Here is a 22,098-nt window from a genome sequence, read left to right as displayed (position 1 = left end):
CTTTTACTTGTAACAGCATGTCTGTTTAAAGCCGCAAAACATGTGAAATCTTATAGGGGTTTTTTTATTTTATTTTTTTTAAATAAATGAGTTCAGTAGTATTAGATAATAGTGATTTATTTTTATTTAAAAAATGTTTTTTTTATTCAACTCTTAAATGCCATTTTTTAATAAGTTTTAATATACTGAGCTTCCTTTGAATTCTATAGCAGGCTTTAGCCCACCTCTCTAAGGCCGCGGGCATGGTCAGCGCTTAGGCGCTGACCCGTGCTGAGCCGCGCTCACGCTTGGCAGTGAGCCCCTGCAGCCGCAATGAGAGCGTCTTTAGCAGGGGCTCTTGGAAGCGTAGCCGACAGGAAAATTTTAGTTTCGGCGCTCACGGGAGCGCAGGGCCAGTCACGTAAGCGGTTCGCCCAATAAGGGCGAACCAGCTCCATGGCGTCACTGGCCTGCCCCCGGACGGCGCGCGAACTAAGGCCAGGGAAAGCACCCGATTTCCCTCAGCGTCAGCACGCCTCCGCATGCCTGAAGTCATCATGGACTCAGCCTTAGAGTGCAAGATCTTTGCAACACTTTCCTGTTTATCATGTGTTGCCAATGTTCCCAGCTGTTTGATGCGAACTGTATAAATAGATAATGTCACCGTAGCAATGTGAGGATACATTGTGGCTACTGAGTTACACAGACTGCAGGATTGATTGAAATTGAAAGGCGGCCATTATGTTGGCCACACAATCAGGATTTTTACAGATTTATAACAAGCACCAAATGATTAGGTGAGACTGTAGAATTATACATTGTCGCACGCTTTACATATAAAAATGAGAGGGCTGCTTTAACTTCTTACAATCTGTATTTCCTTAATACTGCACTACTATTCCCAATGGAAAAAGATCATTACGAATCGCGTTGTCAAGCTGAGGAAATTAATTTGCATGCATGAATTTTTATAAAATAAGTGAGTGGTGTACAAGGAATACATTTGCTCACATAATATCCAAGCACACAATAATAATAATAGCATCTCCTTGTATAGCGCTGCTAGTTTTACATAGCACTTTACAGAGACATTTTGCAGGCACAGGTCCCTGCCCCGTGGAGCTTACAATCTGTTTTTTTTGGTGCCTGAGACACAGGGAGATAAAGTGACTTGCCCAAGGTCACAAGAAGGAGACACTGGGAATTGAACCAGGTTCCCCTGCTTCAAACTCCGTGCCAGTCAGTGTCTTTACTCACGGAGCCGCTCCTTCTCCCACAATGTACATTGCGTTCTTGCCAAACAGGTTGGGTAAACGAGGGGGGGAGTTTAAAACGAGGAGTTTGTAAGAAGATGTAGAAGCTTTCTGAGGTTCAGGGTATGCCAGGGGTGGGCAGCTCAAGTCCTCAAGGGCCACCAGCAGGTCAGGTTTTCAGGATATCCCTGCTTCAGCGCAGGTGGCTAAATCAGTCATGCCACCTATGCTGAAGCAGGGATAACCTGAAAACCTGACCTGCTGGTGGCCCTTGAGGACTACAGATGGCCACCCCTGGTGTATGTATATGACGCATATGAATGTTTTTAGTCTGTGCTCTTAACGATGGCGGATTTCCAATGTTTATTTTGTATGGGTGGGGGACATGAGGTCAGCGAGACTGAATTAGAAAGTGTAGTGCAACGGATGAGCACAACGTCATGGTTAGTCATTACTGGGAGAGCGTGCTCATTTCTGCACCGATCTTTTATAGATTATTGGAACAGTTTGTGAATCATATTGAAGAACTGAAGTTGATGGATGAACGGATTCAAAGGAAAGTAGAGAAGTTAGAGCATCAATGCCAGAAAGAAGCCAAAGAATTTGCCAAGAAGGTGCAGGAGTTACAGAAGAGCAACCAGGTAAGTCCGTAAGCCCAGTGACCGGTCTGTCGCATGCCCCAACTCTGTGATTGGACAAAAGCAATTGCAGTATTCGTTATGCAAAGTCTTCATTGTTTTGTGTCTGTGCAACTGGCCATTTGGTTCACTTGACCTAATATAGATTGTGCTGCTGCAATCCTCTTGCATTGTCCTAATATCAGATGGACGATATATCTGCAAAACCAATACATTGTTTCCTTTTAGTATTTGGAGAGTGGTTGGCTAATATTCTATTTGTCTTAGCCAGAGGGGTTTTCTGACCACAGTGTAGTAAAATGCAGTTGAGGTTGCATCTATTTCTGGTCCTCTGTGCTATGGATGTTTCAGTTACCCAATTGTTGCACTAACAAGCGGATATTGCAGGAGCCAATTTCCAGCCCCCCAAATACGTTTATAATGTGTGCTGTATTACTTACATAGGAGCAGTAGAGACCCTTTCACTTGGGTTACTATGCAGCAGAAAAAAGTGACTGTTTTTGACTTTAGGAAACAGTATGCAAATGTAGTACTGTATTTGAGACAGGAACTCGTTGGAAGGCTTATTTGTGCTAGGTTTGTTTTAGGACAGTAAAATGTTATTAAACTTATACAGTGTGTGTTTCTGGGACATAAGAAACATGGTGTCCCTGGCCGCGTCCCATGACCTGAACGATAATGTTGCCTATAGCCTTTAGGCCTCGGACATAGTCAAAAAGACCGTGCTGAGGCACGCTCTGCCGCGCTGAGGGGAAACATTATCCTTATCAGCGCGGCTTTAGACGGCGCTTCCGCAGGCGTGCGGAGGCGTGTGGAAATACAGGAGACAGGCAAGTTTAAATTTTGCCACTCATGCAAGCGCAGGGCCGGTCACGTGACTGCCGGAAGCCAATGGCAGTCTGTGACGTGGCGCCCTAGCCCCGCCTCCCGCCCGGCTCCCACCCTGCACACAAGCGCGCTCGCTGACGCTCATGCAGGGATAAGAAAAATCTCCTGCGTGAGCATGAGCGTCAGCGCTGCCCAGCGCCGCTCCCTGCACCATGTTCCAGGCCTTAGTCGCATCTTCGGCAGTCACTGTAAATCTCCCCCAATTTGCCACAATATCCCAGTTTATTTAGCCGTTCATTACCAAAAACCACGTTGTTAAGCGAGTCTTCTAAAATAAATGCGTTTTTGATTGGCTATGAAACGAAAGGATTGGTGCTACAGGATCCTGTTTTTATATTGTATCTTTGTATAAATCACAATGTTTCATCCTCATGAAGCATTTCCTTCTGTACATGTAGCTATAGGCAGATTTCATTTAGCTTGGCAATGACATTAGGTGTTGAGTACAACTGCTTACGTACTTTCACAGTGGCAAGCACCTCCACCGCCATCTGATAATCTTCCCTTTCCACCAATCCCTCGTCCCACTGTCCTAGAAACATTGTCTTCTTCTCGACTCTAGTTTGCTTTTCATATCTCCTTTTATCTCTTGGCAGCAATCTCCATACCTGTTGTGTCAGTTCGTAACGCTGTTATTCTGTTGTTATGCTAGCTTGTGCTTCATGCTAATGCAACAGTAATGTTTTGTGGATTATGGGGGCACCTTGTGAAATAATAATCTTCCAGGTTGCGTTCCAACATTTCCAAGAGCTGGACGAACACATCAGCTATGTGGCAACGAAGGTGTGTCACCTTGGTGACCAGCTAGAGGGGGTAAACACGCCACGGCAGCGCGCGGTGGAGGCTCAGAAACTGATGACCTATTTTAATGAGTTTCTGGACGGAGAGCTGAAGTCCGATGTTTTTACCAACTCTGAGAAGGTAAGAGCTGTCAGCGGGACATGGAGGGGTTCCAAGCAATAAGCAGCATTGCCCTAATTACAGGCTGTTGCTATGACTTATTGCGGTCACACTTGAAACCGCGGAGAGACCTGACTCATTAAAGTTTCATTGTGCACAAATGTAAATGAACAATATTATCCTGCCGAGTGCTGATAAAGCATTTAGATTATTTGGCTCTTTCTTAATGTGGTCATTTATTTATTTTTTAAATGCCTTTTTAATCTTATTTTTTTTTTCTTCGCCCTGCTGCAGGGCTGGCATTTGGCTACCGTCATGTAATGCTTTGCAACAGGGCCTTAGGGCTGCTTCTTCAGGGTGTTACTTGATGATAACTACGTTCTCGGCGTGCAGGGTAACAACAGGTGGTAATACGACATGACATATATAAATGCTATGGGAACTTGGATAATCTTATGATTTTCCGCTTGGGAACATATTGGCCCTTAGGCCAAATGGTAACCAAGCTCTTAATTGTCTCTCTTACAGCAGCATGTAAAAACATCAGAAGCTTCTAAAAGGTTAAGGTTATTCTTACAAATAATGTACAGATCTTGTCAATAAGGAAATTAGTGAAGCTTATACATGGTTTAAAGAGGCAATCCAAGCTAGCAATTTTTTTTTAACATAGGTTTGAAGCAGGAGGTCCCCGGAGCCGAACCCCATTAATTTCAGCTCCAGGGACCCCCTGCTTCCAGAGATACCTCCATAGGGGAAGCAGGTAGCCACTCGGCTAGCATGGATCACGTAATAGCACAGTTTCACAGCTTCCGCGCCCTGCGGGCCAATAAGAAGCCGTGACTTCATCAGGTGCGGCTTCCTATTGGCCCATGTGACGCAGGAGCTTTTAAACGTTGCCGACATACCTGCCCCCCTCCCTTTTGAAGATAAGGATCTCGGGAAGCAGGAGGTCCCCGGAGTGCAGATGAGCGGGGATCATGCCCGGAAACCCCCTGCTTCAAACCTATGTTAAAAAACAAACAAAAAAACCCACTTGAATTGCGCCATTAAATAGTTTTCTTGTGTAAATTGGCACACCCTTCTTTGAAGATGTACCTATCTTCATACTGATCTGTTTATTGCAAAGGACTCTTGAGAGCCTGCATGTACAAGTGAACAGACCTCATGTTCTCACCCGCCCTATTTTTGATGCTAGTGCCCTTGATGCCGTGCATGAAATATTAAGTTCTATGAGGCTCTGTTTCTCACATATTTAAATGATCAGAATAAACAAAAACAATGCAGCTTTCTTTTGTACGTGTACTGATAATACATTCAATTTTTCACTCTATGACAATATATAAAAGCACCCAGAATTACTTTTATACTTTTAATGTGCCAAATTCACATTCAGCTTGATGTTTTATACATCAAATAGATAAGCAGTGGGTAACTCCAATTCTCGAGCCACTGATTGAGCCACCTGTGCTGAAGCAGGGATATCCTGAGAACCTGACCTGTTGCTGGCCCTTGAGGACTGGAGTTGCCCACCACAGAAATAGATGAATGGTGATTTTGAAAACAATGAATATTTCCTGGTGTCTGAAAGACACTATTTATATTTGACTTGGTGCCTCAATTTGGTGCTCATTCATTCAACGTGTGAAAATACCCTTTTATTTAGAATGTAATACTAATGCAGATTAATGGATAAAAGTATTTGACCACAATTTATTGACACGTTGGCTGCCTGGTATTGGTACTATGTATTAAAATAGCAAACCAGTTTCCGGATGACCTGTCCCTGTCTGTATTACATGTGGTATTGAGTGTGACCCTTTCACAAGTATTTGGTCATTTATGCTTCATTATACATTCTCCTCCCCCCCTTCTTTTGGCAGATCAAAGAGGCAGCTGATATCATTCAGAAATTACATCTGATTGCTCAAGAGCTGCCATTTGACAGGTAAAACATTTTATTTTGTATTATTTTTGTTGAGGTACATTTACTCAGAGTTTGATGGCAGATCAGAGCCACGTTCCACGCAGTCTGCCCACTTCATTAGGGCCACGTGGTGGTATTGAAGATTTTTAACAGTAATTTGATAAAAATAAATTGGTGTTAAAGCAGCAATACTACATTCCCCCCCTCCTTTTTATATGTATGTATGTATGTATGTATGTGTAATGCATGTGATAATGTATAATTGTACATTCTTACCTCAGCTGGCCATCGTTTGGTGCTCCTGTTCTAAATCTTTGAAAATTCTTTGTGTGCCTAACGAAATGGCTGCCTTCTAACTGTTGCAGTCAGTGAAATGCTGCAGCTGATATGTAACATTATATTACTAAGTGTAACACATTATTTTTACAGCTTTCAAAGTAATAGACAGTCTGCTGTTTGGAACACAGCAACAGATCTTTGTGATACTTTGTTGCCAAAGGACAGCGCTCAAAAAGGATATGACTTTCTAAATGGTTGCTGTAGCAACCAAAGGATGATCACTACATAAAAAATTGCATTAGGAGTTAAAATAAAAGAAAAGAAAAAGAAATGCGAACCGAACCGTAGTATCTAATGCTACAGAACGGATTTATTAAAAAAATTATAATAAAAAGATTTTTACATGTTGCTGCTTTAACTGCTAATCTGGTAGATGCTGGCAGCACTGTGGCCATGTCTGTCTATATGTTGATGGAATGTTCTTGTTTTAATTAATATATGAAATGTATATAATGATGTCCACTTTGATCAAGATACGTTTTATTTACTATGACTATTTTATTTTAGGTTTGCAGAAGTAAAATCAAAAATCGCAAGTGAGTTTCACATGTTTCTCTGCTTTTTAAAATAAATAAAAATAATAAATTTATCACGTTCCCCTCGTCGTTTATACCAAGTTACGTACTGAGGATGAACTTTGACTCTTTGCAGGTAAATACCATGATCTGGAGCACCAGCTAATCCAGGAGTTCACCAGCGCCCAGAGAAAAGGAGAAATCTCTCGTATGAGAGAAGTGGCTGCAGTCTTACTCCACTTCAAGGTATGCAAGGCAGGGGTTCCCCAAACCCCCCCTCCCCCGCCCTACAGGTCAGGTTTTCAGGCTATCACTGCTTCAGCACAGGTGGCTCAATCAGGGCCTGCTTCAGCACAGGTGGCTCAATCAGAGGCTCAGTCTTTGACTAAGTCTCTGAGCCACCTGTGCTGAAGCAGGCACTGATTGAGCCACCTGTGCTGAAGCAGTGATAGCCTGAAAACCTTAGCTGTTGGTTGGTCTTGACTGGAGTTAAGCACCCCTGATGTAATTAATAAAGTATATTATATTAGTACTGGACAGGTGGTTGCTGGGATCTTTATCAAACTTTTGAGATATTAATATAGTTTTTTTTAATCATGGGTTCTCCAGAGCTGAACCAGGATATTTTCAGCTCCAGATCCCCTGGTTCTAGTGATGGCGGTGAAGGAACCGGTTTTAAAACTTCCAGGAAAAACAACAAGGTGTCACTGCATCTCACCGGCCAATAGGAAGCCGCCATGTCATTGCAAAAAGTACAATATTTCATACAACTAGATGACTCCATATTGAATGCGTATTTCCTATTTTTCCTAGGGCTATTCCCATTGTGTTGATGTGTACATTAATCAGTGTCAGGAGGTAATGTATTGCACATTTAAAATGTATCTAATTATTGAACTCTTTGTGTTTTGCTTAAGATTTGATAAGGCACGGTCTAAATCTTGTTTTGCACGGTCCTGTTGTATTCTAGGGGGCTTACATAAAACAGGATATATTTGACGATTCTGCTTTGTTGTGCCAGCGTGTGAATAGAGAAGTCGGTGACATCTTCAGCAGTCCAGAAGTTGTACTGGCCAAACTTATACAAAATGTTTTTGAAGTCAAGCTGCAGGTATGCAACTGTAATACCTTTCTGTCCTATATTCTCTGCAGTGGACGAGGGGCTGTACATAGATGAGGCTTGGGCAGGTGTCAAAATAAAGGTTGCACTTGCCCATGGTGGTTAAACTTGAGACGTGTGCAGAGGTTATTGTTGCTGTAACATGTTGTTGTCTAAATTCTATTGTTCTACTTTGATAAATGGATTGCATACTGTTTTCATACTGTTGCACGAGTCTTGCTCAGGGGTCCACCAACAATTCAGGTTTTTAGGATATCCCTGCTTCAGCACAGGCGGCTTAATCAGTGGCTCAGTCGAAGGCTGGGCAACTGAGCGAGCACCTTTGCTGAAGCTGGGATGAATTGAGCCACCTGTATTGAAGCAGTGATATCCTTAAAATATGACCTGTTGATGGCCCTTGAGGACTGGAGTTGCCCACCCCTGGTCTAACTTTGCTATGTACACCATCTCATCCTTCATTTTATTGGCAGCTTGGGAAAAATAACTTTGTTTATTGTCTAATGCGACGGTTTGTTTTTAACTATGACTGGAACGTATCCTTGGTAGACTGATTTAAATCTGTAAGATCCAATGATAAGTTGTTTACACGGAGATGAAAAGGAAAAAACGTAATTCTGGATTTTGTTGACGCTGGGCGTGACAAACTTGCAGATAATAATCTTATCGCCAGCTGTTAATATCTCTTCTTTCTTCTCAGAGTTTTGTAAAAGACCAATTGGAAGAAAGTCGAAAACGTGATGCAGAACAGTACCTCAAAAATCTCTACGATCTGTACACAAGGTACTGTGTTTAACGCTTCTGTTTTTGTTTTTTTTGTGGACTCTTGTGCACAGGAGATGAAATACTCGGAGGGTATTTTTGTGGCATCTAATAAAGGAAGACACTGTAACAGTGCACTATGTTAGTATGCCGTAACACGGTTGGGCAACTCCACATCTCAAGGACCCCCAACCGGTCAGGTTTTAAGGATATCCCTGCTTCAGCACAGGTGGCTTAGTCTGACTAAGCCACTTATTGAGCCACCTGTGCTGAAGCAGGGATATCCTGAAAACCTGAACAGTTGGTGGCCCGTGGTGACTGTAGTTTCCCACCGCTGCCATAACGGCACGTAGGTCCTAGAATTCCTTCGTTTTCTACCCTTTTATATCTGGCATAGCCAGGGCACTTTGGTAGCTCCCCTATGGCACATTAATGATCTGGTAAAGTCTTGGAAAGGAATTCAGTTACACTGCAAAGTAGGGCCATGTTGTAAATATTTAACCCCTTACAGCCTGATGGGGCTTTATTGTTTGTTAACCGATTGCGCTGTTTTTAACCCGCAATTCCTCACTGAAGTCCATAGGGGATTTCGCCCAAAAAACAGCCCAATCCATCGCTTTGGAGGATATAGAATAAACCGATAACTGTGTTACTCTGGAAACGTGGTAACCGTGTTATTGGAACCCATTTTTGCGCGCCTTCACTTTAACGTGCAGGGAAGTGTGAAGGCCCATATCTGCCAAACGGTGCTATTTGATACGACACCATTGGGCATTGGAAGACCCGCTACGGCCCATTACACTTAAAAGCTTCATCTTTTCGTTTGTACAAACCACACTGGTTTTAAGAGGAAGTTCTGTATGTTTCTAAGGTATGAAGGATATTTTTAATTGATGGTAACCTTTTTCTAAGGTAACAATACACATTTCTATTTTATAAAGAACTACGAGCCTCTCTAGTAAACTGATGGAGTTCAACTTGGGAACGGATAAACAGACTTTTTTGTCAAAGCTGATCAAATCCATTTTCATCACCTACCTGGATAACTATATTGACGTTGAGACGGCTTACTTGAAAAGCCGCAGTTCAATGATTTTACAGCGTTACTATGATTCCAAGAACCACCAGAAGAGGCCTATTGGAACCGGCGGGTAGGTGTTTTAACGGCTTTCTTTAATATCCTAGTAACCTTGTATAACATTACTTTTAGAAACTACAATAGTGCGTTTTATTTCCATTATTTCTTCCCCCCACTGTTTATGCTTTAAAAATACCACACATCTTTTGTTAATACTAATGACTTAACAGAAAGCTTTAATATGGGTCCCCATACATTAATTGAGGGGTCTCTTGCGGTACTACGATCCAGCAAGTTGCTGATCCAGTGATGACGAAGTGGCTTTGGTCCCAGTTTGGGGATACACCATTTCTGAATTATCTGCCAGTTTTTCTAAATACATGGCATTGGGGGATTTCTGTGTTACCGGAATAACTTGAGGTGAAAAAATAATTGAAATTTACGGTAAAACATTGTAGGAGAAATATTGCACAAAATGTGGTACAATCTTGATTGATTGAACTTTAGGTTAGACCAACCCACATTCATGTGATTTATGTTTGTATATTATATGGTAGCATTCAAGACCTGAAAGAGAGGATAAGGCAGCGTACAAACTTTCCTCTGGGACCTAGTATTGATACCCACGGAGAGACCTTTTTGGCACAAGAAGTGGTGGTTAACCTTTTGCAAGAAACCAAACATGCCTTTGAAAGATGTCATAAGGTGAGATCCAGCATCATGTTCTGTGTTATTTCTGTGCTGTAGCGCAGCACCCCACCTTACACGTGATGAGATGTTGGTACTTGGCACAGCAGCACCCCACCTTACACGTGATGAGATGTTAGTAGCTAGCGCAGCAGCACCCCACCCGTCATAGTCTTTACTGCAGTTCGAATCATTAGCTCTGTAAACTTAATTTCTGAAAATAATACACTTTGTGTTAAGATGGGGTAAAATAAATCTGACAAAGGGCCCCAATATGACATCCAATTTGACAAAACATTTAGTACATTAATGTTTTGTTTATATTCTTCATAAATATTGGTTATTTAGTTCAATACTTTGTCCAAAATATTTTAAGCCGACAACCATGCCACGGGTTACCCCATTCAGTAGGTCCTACACTCCCAATATTATACTGTCTTATATCTCTTCCACTGCATAGAGAGTAGGGAAAACCAACGCTACAGCACGGAGAGTGTGGCATTCATGCAGTGCCTAATGGGTTACAATTTGAGAAGCATTTAAAGGACTATATGAGCTACAGTAAAATGTTGGCCGTGGGCTTAAAATATTTTGGCCATATACTCCCCAGATTATTATATTACTTTCAGACTCTCCCAGTCCGTGTCCCAGGCTCCGAACTGAGAAACATCCAAAACAAAATGTTTCATTTTATTTGGCAAGGCAAGAAGCCCAGAGTAGCTAGGTCGGTGTTATTGTCCTCGAGAGCAAGAGGAGGGATGGGTGTTCCAGATGTCTCAAAATATTATCAGGTAGCCCAATTGAGACAGGCAGTGTTATGGAAAGCTGAACCAACTCTAAATTGTTGGCTGGCTATTGAGTCCTATTATGCAAAAACACCTTCTCTGCCGGCCTGTCTTCGGGGTACTGATAAGTGGGAGGTGCAAACAAAGGGATTTGAGCTTGGAGCAATGAGACTCACCTGGGAAGTATGGACGAAATCAAGGTCTAAGTTCAGCCTCTCGTCCATTAGCTCACAGCTCACCCCACTTTTTAATAACCCCAAATTTCCCCCTGGATGTGAATATAAGCAATTCGACCAACTCAAACTGAGGGGAATTGAGATGATTGCCGACCTATTGAGCGATAGAAAGCTTTTGAGCTTCCAAAATCTACGAACCAAATACTCAATACCTGAATTGGACATGTTCAAATATCTCCAAATTCGATACTCCCTTCAAAAAATATCCCCAAAATTGGAATTTTCCCCTCTCACAAGGTTCGAGAAGTTATGCCAGAATAGCACTCACCAAAAAGGTCCAATTACCAAAATATATGCTGAATTGGAGATATCAGCGGACCTGCCGGTCCATGAGTACATGCTTAAATGGGCGACAGAATTGAGCACCGATATAGACAGAGAGGACTGGGAAGATATTTGGGAATTTGCGGCAAGGACTTCCATATGCACCACTACGAAGGAGAATCTTTACAAGATCCTATTTCACTGGTGTCTTACCCCAGTGAGACTGAAACAAATCTACCCCCTGGTTTCTGATTTTATGCTGGAGAGGCTGCGGACAAAGGGGGGATATGGCCCATATCTGGTGGTCATGTCCAAAAATTCGGAAATAATGGTCCTCTATACAAACGCTTATAAAAGAAGTTAAGGACCTCACCATCCCCATTGATCCTCTGACCTACCTATTGGCAGAGCCAATCGAGGATATTGGCAGACCAATAAGGAAATGATTCTCCTTCATTCTTATGGCAGCTAGATGCGCGACAGCGGCTTTTTGGAACAAGGTGTCCCTGCCTGCCAAACAAATGGTAAAAAGGCTAATCAACGAGGTCATGCTGATGGAAAAACTGACCGCGTTTCTAAAACAGTCCTTACCGGACTTTTACCAAACTTGGGAGCCGTGGCTAATGCTCAGAACCTAGTTATGGGACTATCCGTCGGCAGAAGCTATTTAGATCTAGCCACCTTGTTCACTGACACTCAAGCTTGGGTGCCTGGCGGTTGAGGGGTGACGTTACCTTATTTCCTCCCCCCCCCCCCCATCTTTTCTCTTTCTTCTCTTCTTTCTCCTGCCTCTTTCTCGACTGAACTCCCTATATCTTCCCCCCCCCTGCCCCCTACCACGATATTTGTACTCTAAAGATATAAAGTCGAGCTAACACTTTACACCCCCCCCCCTCTCCTCTCCCCCCCACCTCTCCCCCTTCCCCTCCCTTCCCCTTATCAGTCGAGGTCCACTAAGTGGTCTAGAGGCCTCGCCATTCTCAGCGATGCTCTAAAAAGGAAAATTTTTATTTTAGGCTATGTATATATTTTGTCATGTTGTTTGACTATTTTTGCCCAATAAAAATGTTTGCGAAAAAAATAAAAATATTTTGGCCAAAGTATTGAATGAAATTACCTGTATTTATGAAGACAGAATATAGAGAAAACATATTAACATCTATGACCGCAGTCATTTGTAATCACAGTAATTGTTGTTCATATCTATTCTACTACTGTCCTTGTTCAGTGAATTAAGTTACTTGCTGCAAAATTGGATTTAATGTCAGTCTTTACTGCAGTTAGTATGGGGCTCGTATTCCATTGAACTTCATACAAACTGTGAGATTACATTGTGGTTCTACACTAAATCAGTTTATTGCTTTTGTGCGTTCCAAACTGTATGGGCAGAAGCAGAAGACTTTAACTTTACTGTATTGATGGACCCCACCAAAAATATTTGTGGCTTGCACACCTGCAGTCTTAATAGTCCAGCCACGAGCTTTCAATCCCCTGTCACATTGTAATCGGGTCTGTAACTGTTACATACGCCTATAACATATACTATCTCTAACTGTGCATGCAATGTCTTGTATATAATGTACTAGCTGAGAGACCCGGCGTTGCCCGGGATGTAAATGCGTAATAGGTAGTATTATTTATAAATTGCGGAACAATAGGTGAGTATTTGTTGTAAAGGTTGGATAATAATATTGAAAAGAAAGATGGAAGAAAATGTAATACGATGTTGTATAAAAATGGTTTATTGTAACCACACCACAGTACAATGTATATTTTGGTGCTATAAGTGATGTAAAAATGTGAGGCGTGTGTCCTGCTAGGGTGTGAGGCGGCGGGTGGCGCGTGGGCTGTGAGTGCTGTCTGCGAGTGGGTGTCCTGCTAGGGTGTGAGGCGGCGGGTGGCGCGTTGGTTGTGAGTGCTGTCTGTGAGTGGGGGTCCTGCTAGGGTGTGAGGCGGCGGGTGGCGCGTGGGTTGTGAGTGCTGTCTGTGAGTGGGGGTCCTGCTAGGGTGTGAGGCGGTGGGTCAGTGATGTCGGTGCGTAGGGGCGGGAGGCAGCTGGTGTGTGTGGCGGCAGGTATGTGTCGAGTGTGGTGGGTGTCTGTTGAGTGCGTGCAGCGGCTGTGAGGCGGTGGGTGAAAGGCAGAGGGGGGGGGAGGCGGTGGAAAGGGGGGGGAGGCGGTGGGAGGGAGAGGGGAGGCGGTGGGAAGGAGGGGGGGAGGCGGTGGGAAGGGGTGGGGGAGGCGGTGTGAAGGGGTGGGGGAGGCGGTGGGAGGGGGGGGGGTGAAGGGGAGGTGAAGGGGGGGGTGAAGGGGAGGTGAAGGGGGGGGTGGAAGGGAGGTGAAGGGGGGGGTGGAAGGGAGGTGAAGGGGGGGGGTGGAGGGGAGGTGAAGGGGGGGGGAGGTGAATGGGGGGTGAAGAGGGGGGGTGGAGGTGAGGTGAAGGGGGGTGGAAGGGGGGAGAAGTGGAGTGAGGGGAGGTGAAAGGGGGTGAGGGGAGGTGAAAGGGGGTGAGGGGAGGTGAAAGGGGGTGAGGGGAGGTGAAAGGGGGTGAGGGGAGGTGAAAGGGGGTGAGGGGAGGTGAACGGGGGTGAGGGGTGGGTGAGGGGAGGTGAAGGCCGCTCACTCACCCGTCCGGCAGGTCCCACGTGGATCTGAGGCGGGAGGCAGCGTGTTGTGGCCGCTCCCCCGCTGTGTCCCGGGCGCCGCCATCTTGGGTACTCGGTGCCGCGAGGCAGGCTGCCTGGCCACTGGCTGTTCCTCCGCCGGGGAAGGGGTGAGTTGTAGCGCCGGGGAGGGGGGGGCATGTATATGTGTGGAGGGGGAGAGGTGGGAGATATAGAAGGGGGGTCTCACACGGCAGCTGACACTGGGTGAAGGGGAGGGGAAGGGGGGTGGAAGGGAGGAGAAGTGGAGTGAGGGGAGGTGAAAGGGGGTGAGGGGAGGTGAACGGGGGTGAGGGGTGGGTGAGGGGAGGTGGAGGACGCTCACTCACCCGTCCGGCAGGTCCAACGTGGATCTGAGGCGGGAGGCAGCGTGTTGTGGCTGCTCCCCCGCAGTGTCCCGGGCGCTCGCTCGCTCCCCCGCTGACTGTAGCGGCGCCGGGGGTGGTATCGGGGAGGCACTGACACTGGAGGGGAGGGGGGGTGGAGGGGAGGTGAAGGGGGGTATGGAGGGGAGGTGAAGGGGGGTGGAGGGGAGGTGAAGGGGGGTGGAAGGGAGGTGAAGGCCGCTCACTCACCCATCCGGCAGCTCCCACGTGGATCTGAGGCGGGAGGCAGCGTGTTGTGGCCGCTCCCCCGCTGTGTCCCGGGCGCCGCCATCTTGGGTACTCGGCGCCGCGAGGCAGCCTGCCTGGCCACTGGCTGTTCCCCCGCCGGGGAAGGGGTGAGTTGTAGCGCCGGGGAGGGGGGGGCATGTATATGTGTGGGGGGGGGGGAGAGGTGGGAGATATAGAAGGGGGTCTCGCACGGCCGCTGACACTGGGTGGGGGGGGGGGGGCGCTGAAGGGGTAATAGTGTGTGTGTCCCGCTGACTGTAGCGGCGCCGGGGGAGGGGGGGGGCGGGGTGAAAGCGCGGGACACACGGGGAGAGGAGGAGGTGCGCGCGGGTGCTGCTAACACTGTGAGCCCCGCTAATGTAGGTAACACCCCCCTACACACGTGTGTGTGTGTGTGTGTGTGTGTGTGTGTGTGTGTGTGTCCCCTTTGGCCCGTCACTCCGCCTCAGGCCAATGAGAGGTGTGCGGGGGCGGGCGGGCCAAGGGACCAAGGGACCAATGAGATTGCCGCTAGGGACGCAGACATACAGTGCTTTCAGAAATATATAGTAGATACCCCTGTTCACTTAATGTAACTGTATTTGTAACCATGTATCTGTCATAAATATATGCCCAGGACATACTTGAAAACGAGAGGTAACTGTCAATGTATTACTTCCTGGTAACACATTTTATAAATAAATACTTTTGTCATTGGAAAAATGACATTATTTTCCTAGCTTCTGGACCGAAATGAGATTGTAAGATCTCTGGTGCAGGAACTTGAAGAAGCGAGTAACTCGAGCAGCAGAGCTGCCGTGTGGCTCCTTCCTTGGCACATAATCACTGCATGTTCCTTTCTTTTAGCTTTCAGATCTGTCGGATCTCCCGAAGAATGCGTTTCGAATATTTTTACTTCTCGTGGACTATTTGTGCGTTGAGCACATTGATTATGCCTTGGAAATAGGACTCGTAGGTAAGACTTCACATGTTCTCTTCTCACTGTGTACTAGTAATGGTAAAAAAAATAAACTCTTGGTAGTGTATGAGTCGGGTGGTCAACTCCGGTCCTCAAGATCTAACAGCAGGTAAGGTTTTGAGGATATCCCTGCTTCAGCAGAGGTAGCTGTCAACAACCAAGCTACTGATTGAGACACCTGTGCTGAAGCTAGAATATCCTCAACCTGGCCTGTTGGTGACCCTTGAGGACTGGAGTAGGCCACTTCTGATTTAAGCAAAGTCAACAAAGTGTGTTCATAGAGTGTGTTTTGTGACACTAATTCCAATAGTATAGAAACCTAGGGACCGTGTAATACAATAAAATATGTCCTGGCAGGTAAAACAGTAACTGTTTGTCTTTTTCAGCCATTCCTTCTCCTGATTCGAAGAATGCCAACTTATATTTCTTTGATGTTGTGCATCAGGCCAATACAATTTTCCATTTGTTTGATAAGCAGTTTAACGATCATCTCATGCCCTTAATTAGGTAAGGTGTGTGTGTGTGTGTCTGTCTTAACTCATGCTGCATACCAGGATGCAGCGACTGTCATGTTAATTCTACAGTCCCTTTTCCTTTTATGTAGTTCCTCTCCAAAACTGACAGAGTGTCTTCAAAAAAAAAGGATATTATTGAACAGATGGAGGTGAAACTGGACACCGGCATTGACCGGTAAGATAATGCAAGACTATTGGAGGAGAGGGGGGCGGGGGTGTGACTCGCGTGCCTATTTGCCATTTACACTGACTTCTACAATATTGTAATCATTGAGGCCATAATTTTTTATTTTTGAGGCAACGGCTACATGTTAAGATCAAATAGCAGTGAATTTACAAGCCAATGTCTATGGGTGGGGTGCAGCAAAAAATAGACTCCTGATGTAGAAAACATTTGAAGGCGACCGAATGTGAATTCTTTATTATTTTTAAAGGGAAGTATGAGGGGGCTGCTCCTTCTATTAATAATATTTAGCCCTGTGCTGAGGAGCAATGCACTGTATGTCCTCTATCTGCAAGAGGGAACGTCACCTGTTTTTCCTGTTTAAAGGACACTAAATTGTATGGTTGGGCAGATGAAGCAGATCTTGGCTGCTGAACAAAAAAAGACTGATTTCAAACCTGAAAACGAGGACAATGTATTGATTCAGTACACCAATGTAAGTGATATACTCCAAGCTTTTTTTACATCTATTTTTTAACCTCTTAGTATCTAAGAAGCATTGGTAGGAAGTTGTGGGTCCTCGGAGCTGAAACGCTTTTATTTCAGCTCTCGGACCCCCTCCTCTTCCCTCACCCCCCCCCCCCCCCCTTTGCTTCCCGAGATAATTAACTTCAAAAGGTGCTGCCGCGTAGCAGCTTCGGCTGGGCATTCAATATGGAGGTTTAACGGTCCCGTAGGCCAATAGGAAGCCGCAACATCATCCCGTTCAGCTTCCTATTGGCCCGTGAGACCTTTAAACTGAACCAAGATACAGGCAGCACCTTTAGTAGTACCTATCTCAGGGAGCAGAAACCTAAAGTGGTTCAGCACCGGAGACCCCTTCCTACTGGGGGGGGGGGGGGGTAGGGTGGAGGGTTATTGGTTTTCCTTAAAGGTACAGGTGCTTTAAGAAAATTGATTCACCGCTAACTGTGTTCTAAAAAAATGCGTCCCCCCAAATAAAACTTCATGAGCCCAAGCCTGAAGTCCCGTCTTTTTCAGGCCTGCTCCAAAGTCTGCCTTTACATCCGAAAGCAAGTGGAGAAGATCAGGAATTCAATGGATGGGAAGAATGTGGACACCGTACTTATGGAACTGGGGGTGCGCTTCCATCGACTTATTTATGAGCATCTCCAGCAGTATTCCTACAGCTCTATGGGAGGCATGCTCGCCATCTGTGATGTTGCTGAATACAGAAAGTGTGCCAAAGACTTCAAGGTTGGTGGATACATAATGGTGCTATCTGGTAGCACATTGGTCTTGGATAAATGTGCAGATTTTTTTGATTTGGACCAATGCTAATTTTTCATGGGTGAAAAGAGGTCAGGTTTTTTGGATATCTCAGCTTTAGCACAGGTGGCTCAGAGGATCAGTCAAAGACTTTGATTCAGCCACCTGTGCTGAAGCAGGCATATCCTGGAAACCTGACCTGTTGGGGATGTGTGGCGGGGGTCTTGTCCAGGAGTTGAGCACCCCTGTATTAGTTTAGGTTTCTATGTATCCTGCCCTGTCCTTGATATGGTTTGCACGTTGACTTCCGTGAAGAATTCTCTTGTTGGCTACTATCAAAGCATATCACAACCTGGGACTGGCCTAAATAAGTGCCAAATCAGCGATCAAGCTTTGAACATATGACACCATTTATTTAAAGGGGTTAATACCTTATTTTTTTAATATTGTGATTACAGAATTTATTTGACTTCACATGTGTATTTTCTGTTTTACTCATTGACATTTGTGAAGACCTACAATGTATCTGGTCTTACCTTGAGATGTCAGGTGCAAGGTTTTCGCTTACTGCTTCTGACACCTGTATGATTGCATTTTAATTTAGTACAAGTGGGTAAAGGCCATAACACATTTCCTACCATGGTTTCCAGAGGCTTCATTTCATTAGTAGCGCATGTTGCTGACTCCAGTTTTTGTGTCTTCCTGCAGATTCCCCTTGTTTTGCAGCTTTTTGATACATTGCACTCCCTTTGCAATCTGCTGGTGGTGGCCCCCGACAATTTAAAGCAGGTTTGCTCAGGAGAACAGCTCGCCAACCTGGACAAGAACATCCTGCATTCCTTTGTGCAGCTGCGAGTGGACTACAGATCTGCACGCCTCGCCCGGCACTTCAGCTGAAGCTCCGACCGCCAGAGCTGCAATGAGCTACCCCAAAGCCAAGCCTTGGCTATTAGAAAGCACAGTGAGTTGCTCCTTAGTACATAGAGCAGGGGTGGCCAACTCCAGTCTTCAGGGGCCACCAACAGGTCAGGTTTTCAGGAAATCCCTGCTTCAGCACAGGTGGCTCAATCGGTCCCAGCCTAGACACAGGTGGCTCAATCAGTCCCAGCTTCAGCACAGGTGACCCAGTCTTTGACTGAGCCACTGATTGAGCCACCTGTGCTGAAGCAGGGATAGATATCCTGAAAACCTGACCACTTGGTGGCCCTTGAGGACTGGAGTTGTCCACCCCTGACACAGAGGCTGCGCTACTTTTTACAGGACAGTGACCACAATGAGGCCATCATTAACCCTTTCGCAGTCAATGTGTTGCAGTCCCCTCTAACAGCAGCAGGGTTAAAATAGGCTTTATTAGAATATTGGAAGCAAAGAAGTTTAATCTTCTGGTTTTTTTTGCAACAAATATATATCAACGCTTTTTGTACTGGAACCGATAATTATTGCAAGGGGGAAATAGCAAATACTTGCAGCATGTTCATCGCTTTTATTTCTCAAGTCGAAGTAATGTTTACAGATAAGTGGCCGAGTAAGTATAGGTTTTTTTTTTTTTTTAATCTAAACTTGGGCAGCCTAAAACCGGCGACTCTCCCGGGACTCCTGGCTGCAGTGTGGGCTCTGAGAAACTAAAGCAGCACCCCCCTGCCTCTGCGGAGCTTCCTGGAAGACGCTTATTGCTAGCTACGACAGCGTTGGGAGCAGTGCCAGAGCTGCAGTTTGTGGTCTGTTTGCACAGTTAAGATGGAGCGCTGTACTGCTTCCCTTGCTCACTTTTCTCAATGGGCGTTTGTTCTTTTGTTCTCCGCTTCTGAAAGCGGATGTGCTCAGTTATTTCATAGTCACTCTGCTTTCAGTTGGTAGTACACTTCTCAAATTAGCCACAATATCTCCCTCTGAAAAATGTGTCCTGTTCAAATGAGTGGTCCTGTCTCATTTCCTCCTAGGAAAGAGTTAATTTATTTGTACAGGTCTTTAAGCTAAATTAGTACAACTTGTATGCCGGCAATGTTCAGGAGCAGCACAGAACGTGTCCATGTGATTCGGAATTGTCCATTTTATATGTGGCCTCAATTTAATGATGAGCATAATACTCTTTACACATCATTAAAGCTCTGATTTATATTTTTAACTGTAGATGGCTTGGATGTGGCAGTTCGGGATGAACGAGTCTGCCCGCGGTGAAACACAGCGCGACATCACTCGTTGATTTGACTAGTTGACGGGAAGATCTCAGAAATATTTTCCTTTTTACTGCGTTTTGAGCAACAACCTAAAACTTAGTCCCCTAAAACGGGTGCTCAACTCCAGTCCTCAAGACCCCACCAACAGGTCAGGTTTTCAGGATATCCTTGCTTCAGCACAGTTGGCTGTCGAAGACTAAGCCACTGATTGAGCCGCCTAGGCTGGGACCAATGTATTAACCTGTGCTGAAGCGGGGATATCGTGGAAACCTGACCTGGGGGGGGGGAGGGGGCGCGCCAGGGAGAGGTCTTGAGGACTGCAGTTGAGCAGCTATGCCCTAAAACGCAAATCCTCTGCAGTGCCAAACAGGTTTAAACACCTCACTAAACAATATGTGCAGGACCCTTCAGCGCTGAGAAGTTGGGGAAACTTCATTAAGTGCTAAACACCAAACAGCACATTTATTTTTGAACTAGTAACATAAAAAAAGCAATCCCCACGGAAATTGGGTAAATAAGAAAACAAATATACAAAAGTAGCATTGCGGGCTGGAGTTGAGCACCGCTGGCTTAGCACACATGGACCTTACTATCAGACAGCAAGAAACAACTTGCAGGAAGCATAGATCATTAGATCACCGCCCTTTAAAAAAATATATGTATATTTCCAAGGTCCTCTTCGCCAATTAAGTGTGGGTGTCAGTACACATGTGTGATCCCAGTGAACTCGAATGTTAAATCTGCCTGGTTGTAAATAATTTAAATTGTTTTCCTCCGTGTTTTTCCTATTTGTTTTTGAGGGTTTTCACTTACGGGAACAGTCGCTATAAAGTTGCATCGATTTTAATTCAGCCGACATCTCTCTTCCGTATTAACTCTGCCCCCTCTGCCTTTCAGAGGTGAAAAGTGGAATTGTGTTGCATAGAAAATGGGAGGGATTTCCTTGCAAACGAGATGCCGTTTGCGTAACTAGAAGAACAGCTGTTTGCACAATTCCATTTGTATTTGCACATTTGATTCCTGTCGCTAAAGAGGCCATCAGAGAGCTCCTGAGGAGGAAAGAAGGATGGTGGTTAAACTGAATTTTACTTATAGGAAATCATTTATGTGAAAAGTGTGATTGTGAGATTCATTTCATGATGTATGGTGTCCGTTTTTTTGTTTTTTTTTAACTCTTCGGGGAACTTTTGCAGGTGAACTTTGAGATGTACGTTGTAAAGATCTAAGCTACGTATTTTGATCTTGCCTTGGGTTTCTTACTACCTTTTTTGGGGGGATTGTTGAATTGTATACAGGAAGTAGGGGGGTTTAGATCGTAAAAGTATGTATTTTTATATGCATTTAAAGTCAGTGTGCTATAACCTTTCAGAAACCTTCCCTAGCAAATGTTGGCAAGACGGGGTTCTAATGCAGGGGTTCTCAACTCCAGTCCTCAACGGCCACCAACAGGTCAGGTTTACAGGATATCCCTGCTTCAGCACAGGTGGCTGTCAATGACAGCCACCTGTGCTGAAGCAGGGATATCCTGAAAACTTGACTTGTTGGTGGGGCCTGGAGTTGAGTACCCCTCTTCTTATGTAATCAAACTAAACCATTGTCAGAGGCCTACAGCTCATGTATTGATCGACTTCTGGGACTAAATGGGTTAAAATGTATGAGCTTTAAACCCCATTAAATCTGCTTTTTTCCCCCCCACCTTGGCTCCGTTATTAAACTAACCGTAGAACACATAATGTCCCCAGAAATGCTACAGGGACTTGTGTTTATGAACAGTGTGTTGCAGGTCTCTCTAGAACTGCATGGATTAATATAAATATCCCAAATTATTCCCTAGCAAACTCATGTTGGAAGGACGTTTTCTTATAGAATTTCAAGTTTAAAGGCAGCAAAGTAAACAAGAATAATATAGCTTTTGACAATTGCATAACTGCTGTTCTTGAATATGGCAGAGTCCCAAAGTATTTTGGGCACCAGAGAAGGCAAAAGCTTGTACTAATGCCATTTCCGAGAAGCTTTGATGTGTATTCAAATGACACCTTCTGTAATAAATCCAAAATTAACACATTGGGTTTGCTAACCATATAAAGTGTCATTTAGTAATCATTTAACAGCATAAAAATAGACATCATTTAAGACTGTAAATCACAGAAGTGCTTGAAATTTTTTATATTTTGTATCTTGTTTTGACATTTTAAAGTTGTATAAATTGTACCAATCACTGTATCTTTCTTAAATATTTAGCTATTGTTTTCTGTGCATGAGTTGGGTTTTTTGTGTGCAATATTTTCATTATGTCCAATAAAAACAATAGCTGCAAATTTAACCCTGGAGCTCAGACCTGTAAACATTTTCGTTCAATAAACTAATTGCCTCCA

General features: G+C 44.7%; 1 protein-coding gene across 1 annotated transcript in view; it reads left to right on the top strand.

The window, feature by feature from the left end:
* The window catches only part of EXOC5 (exocyst complex component 5), a 25,142-nt gene extending 3,044 nt beyond the window's left edge, over window positions 1–22,098 (top strand). Inside the window, 17 exon segments of the mRNA XM_075614766.1 lie at window positions 1,726–1,873; window positions 3,485–3,679; window positions 5,539–5,603; window positions 6,429–6,457; window positions 6,573–6,682; window positions 7,250–7,294; window positions 7,407–7,547; window positions 8,254–8,336; window positions 9,257–9,466; window positions 9,951–10,098; window positions 15,488–15,596; window positions 15,986–16,106; window positions 16,204–16,229; window positions 16,232–16,289; window positions 16,665–16,773; window positions 17,319–17,534; window positions 18,255–22,098. Of these exon segments, the coding sequence (XP_075470881.1) occupies window positions 1,726–1,873; window positions 3,485–3,679; window positions 5,539–5,603; window positions 6,429–6,457; window positions 6,573–6,682; window positions 7,250–7,294; window positions 7,407–7,547; window positions 8,254–8,336; window positions 9,257–9,466; window positions 9,951–10,098; window positions 15,488–15,596; window positions 15,986–16,106; window positions 16,204–16,229; window positions 16,232–16,289; window positions 16,665–16,773; window positions 17,319–17,534; window positions 18,255–18,443 (2,002 nt within the window). The 3' untranslated portion in view covers window positions 18,444–22,098.

Source organism: Ascaphus truei, chromosome 9 (assembly GCF_040206685.1).
Source record: "Ascaphus truei isolate aAscTru1 chromosome 9, aAscTru1.hap1, whole genome shotgun sequence".
Taxonomy (NCBI): domain Eukaryota; kingdom Metazoa; phylum Chordata; class Amphibia; order Anura; family Ascaphidae; genus Ascaphus; species Ascaphus truei.
This window is presented reverse-complemented; position numbering and strand designations above follow the sequence as displayed.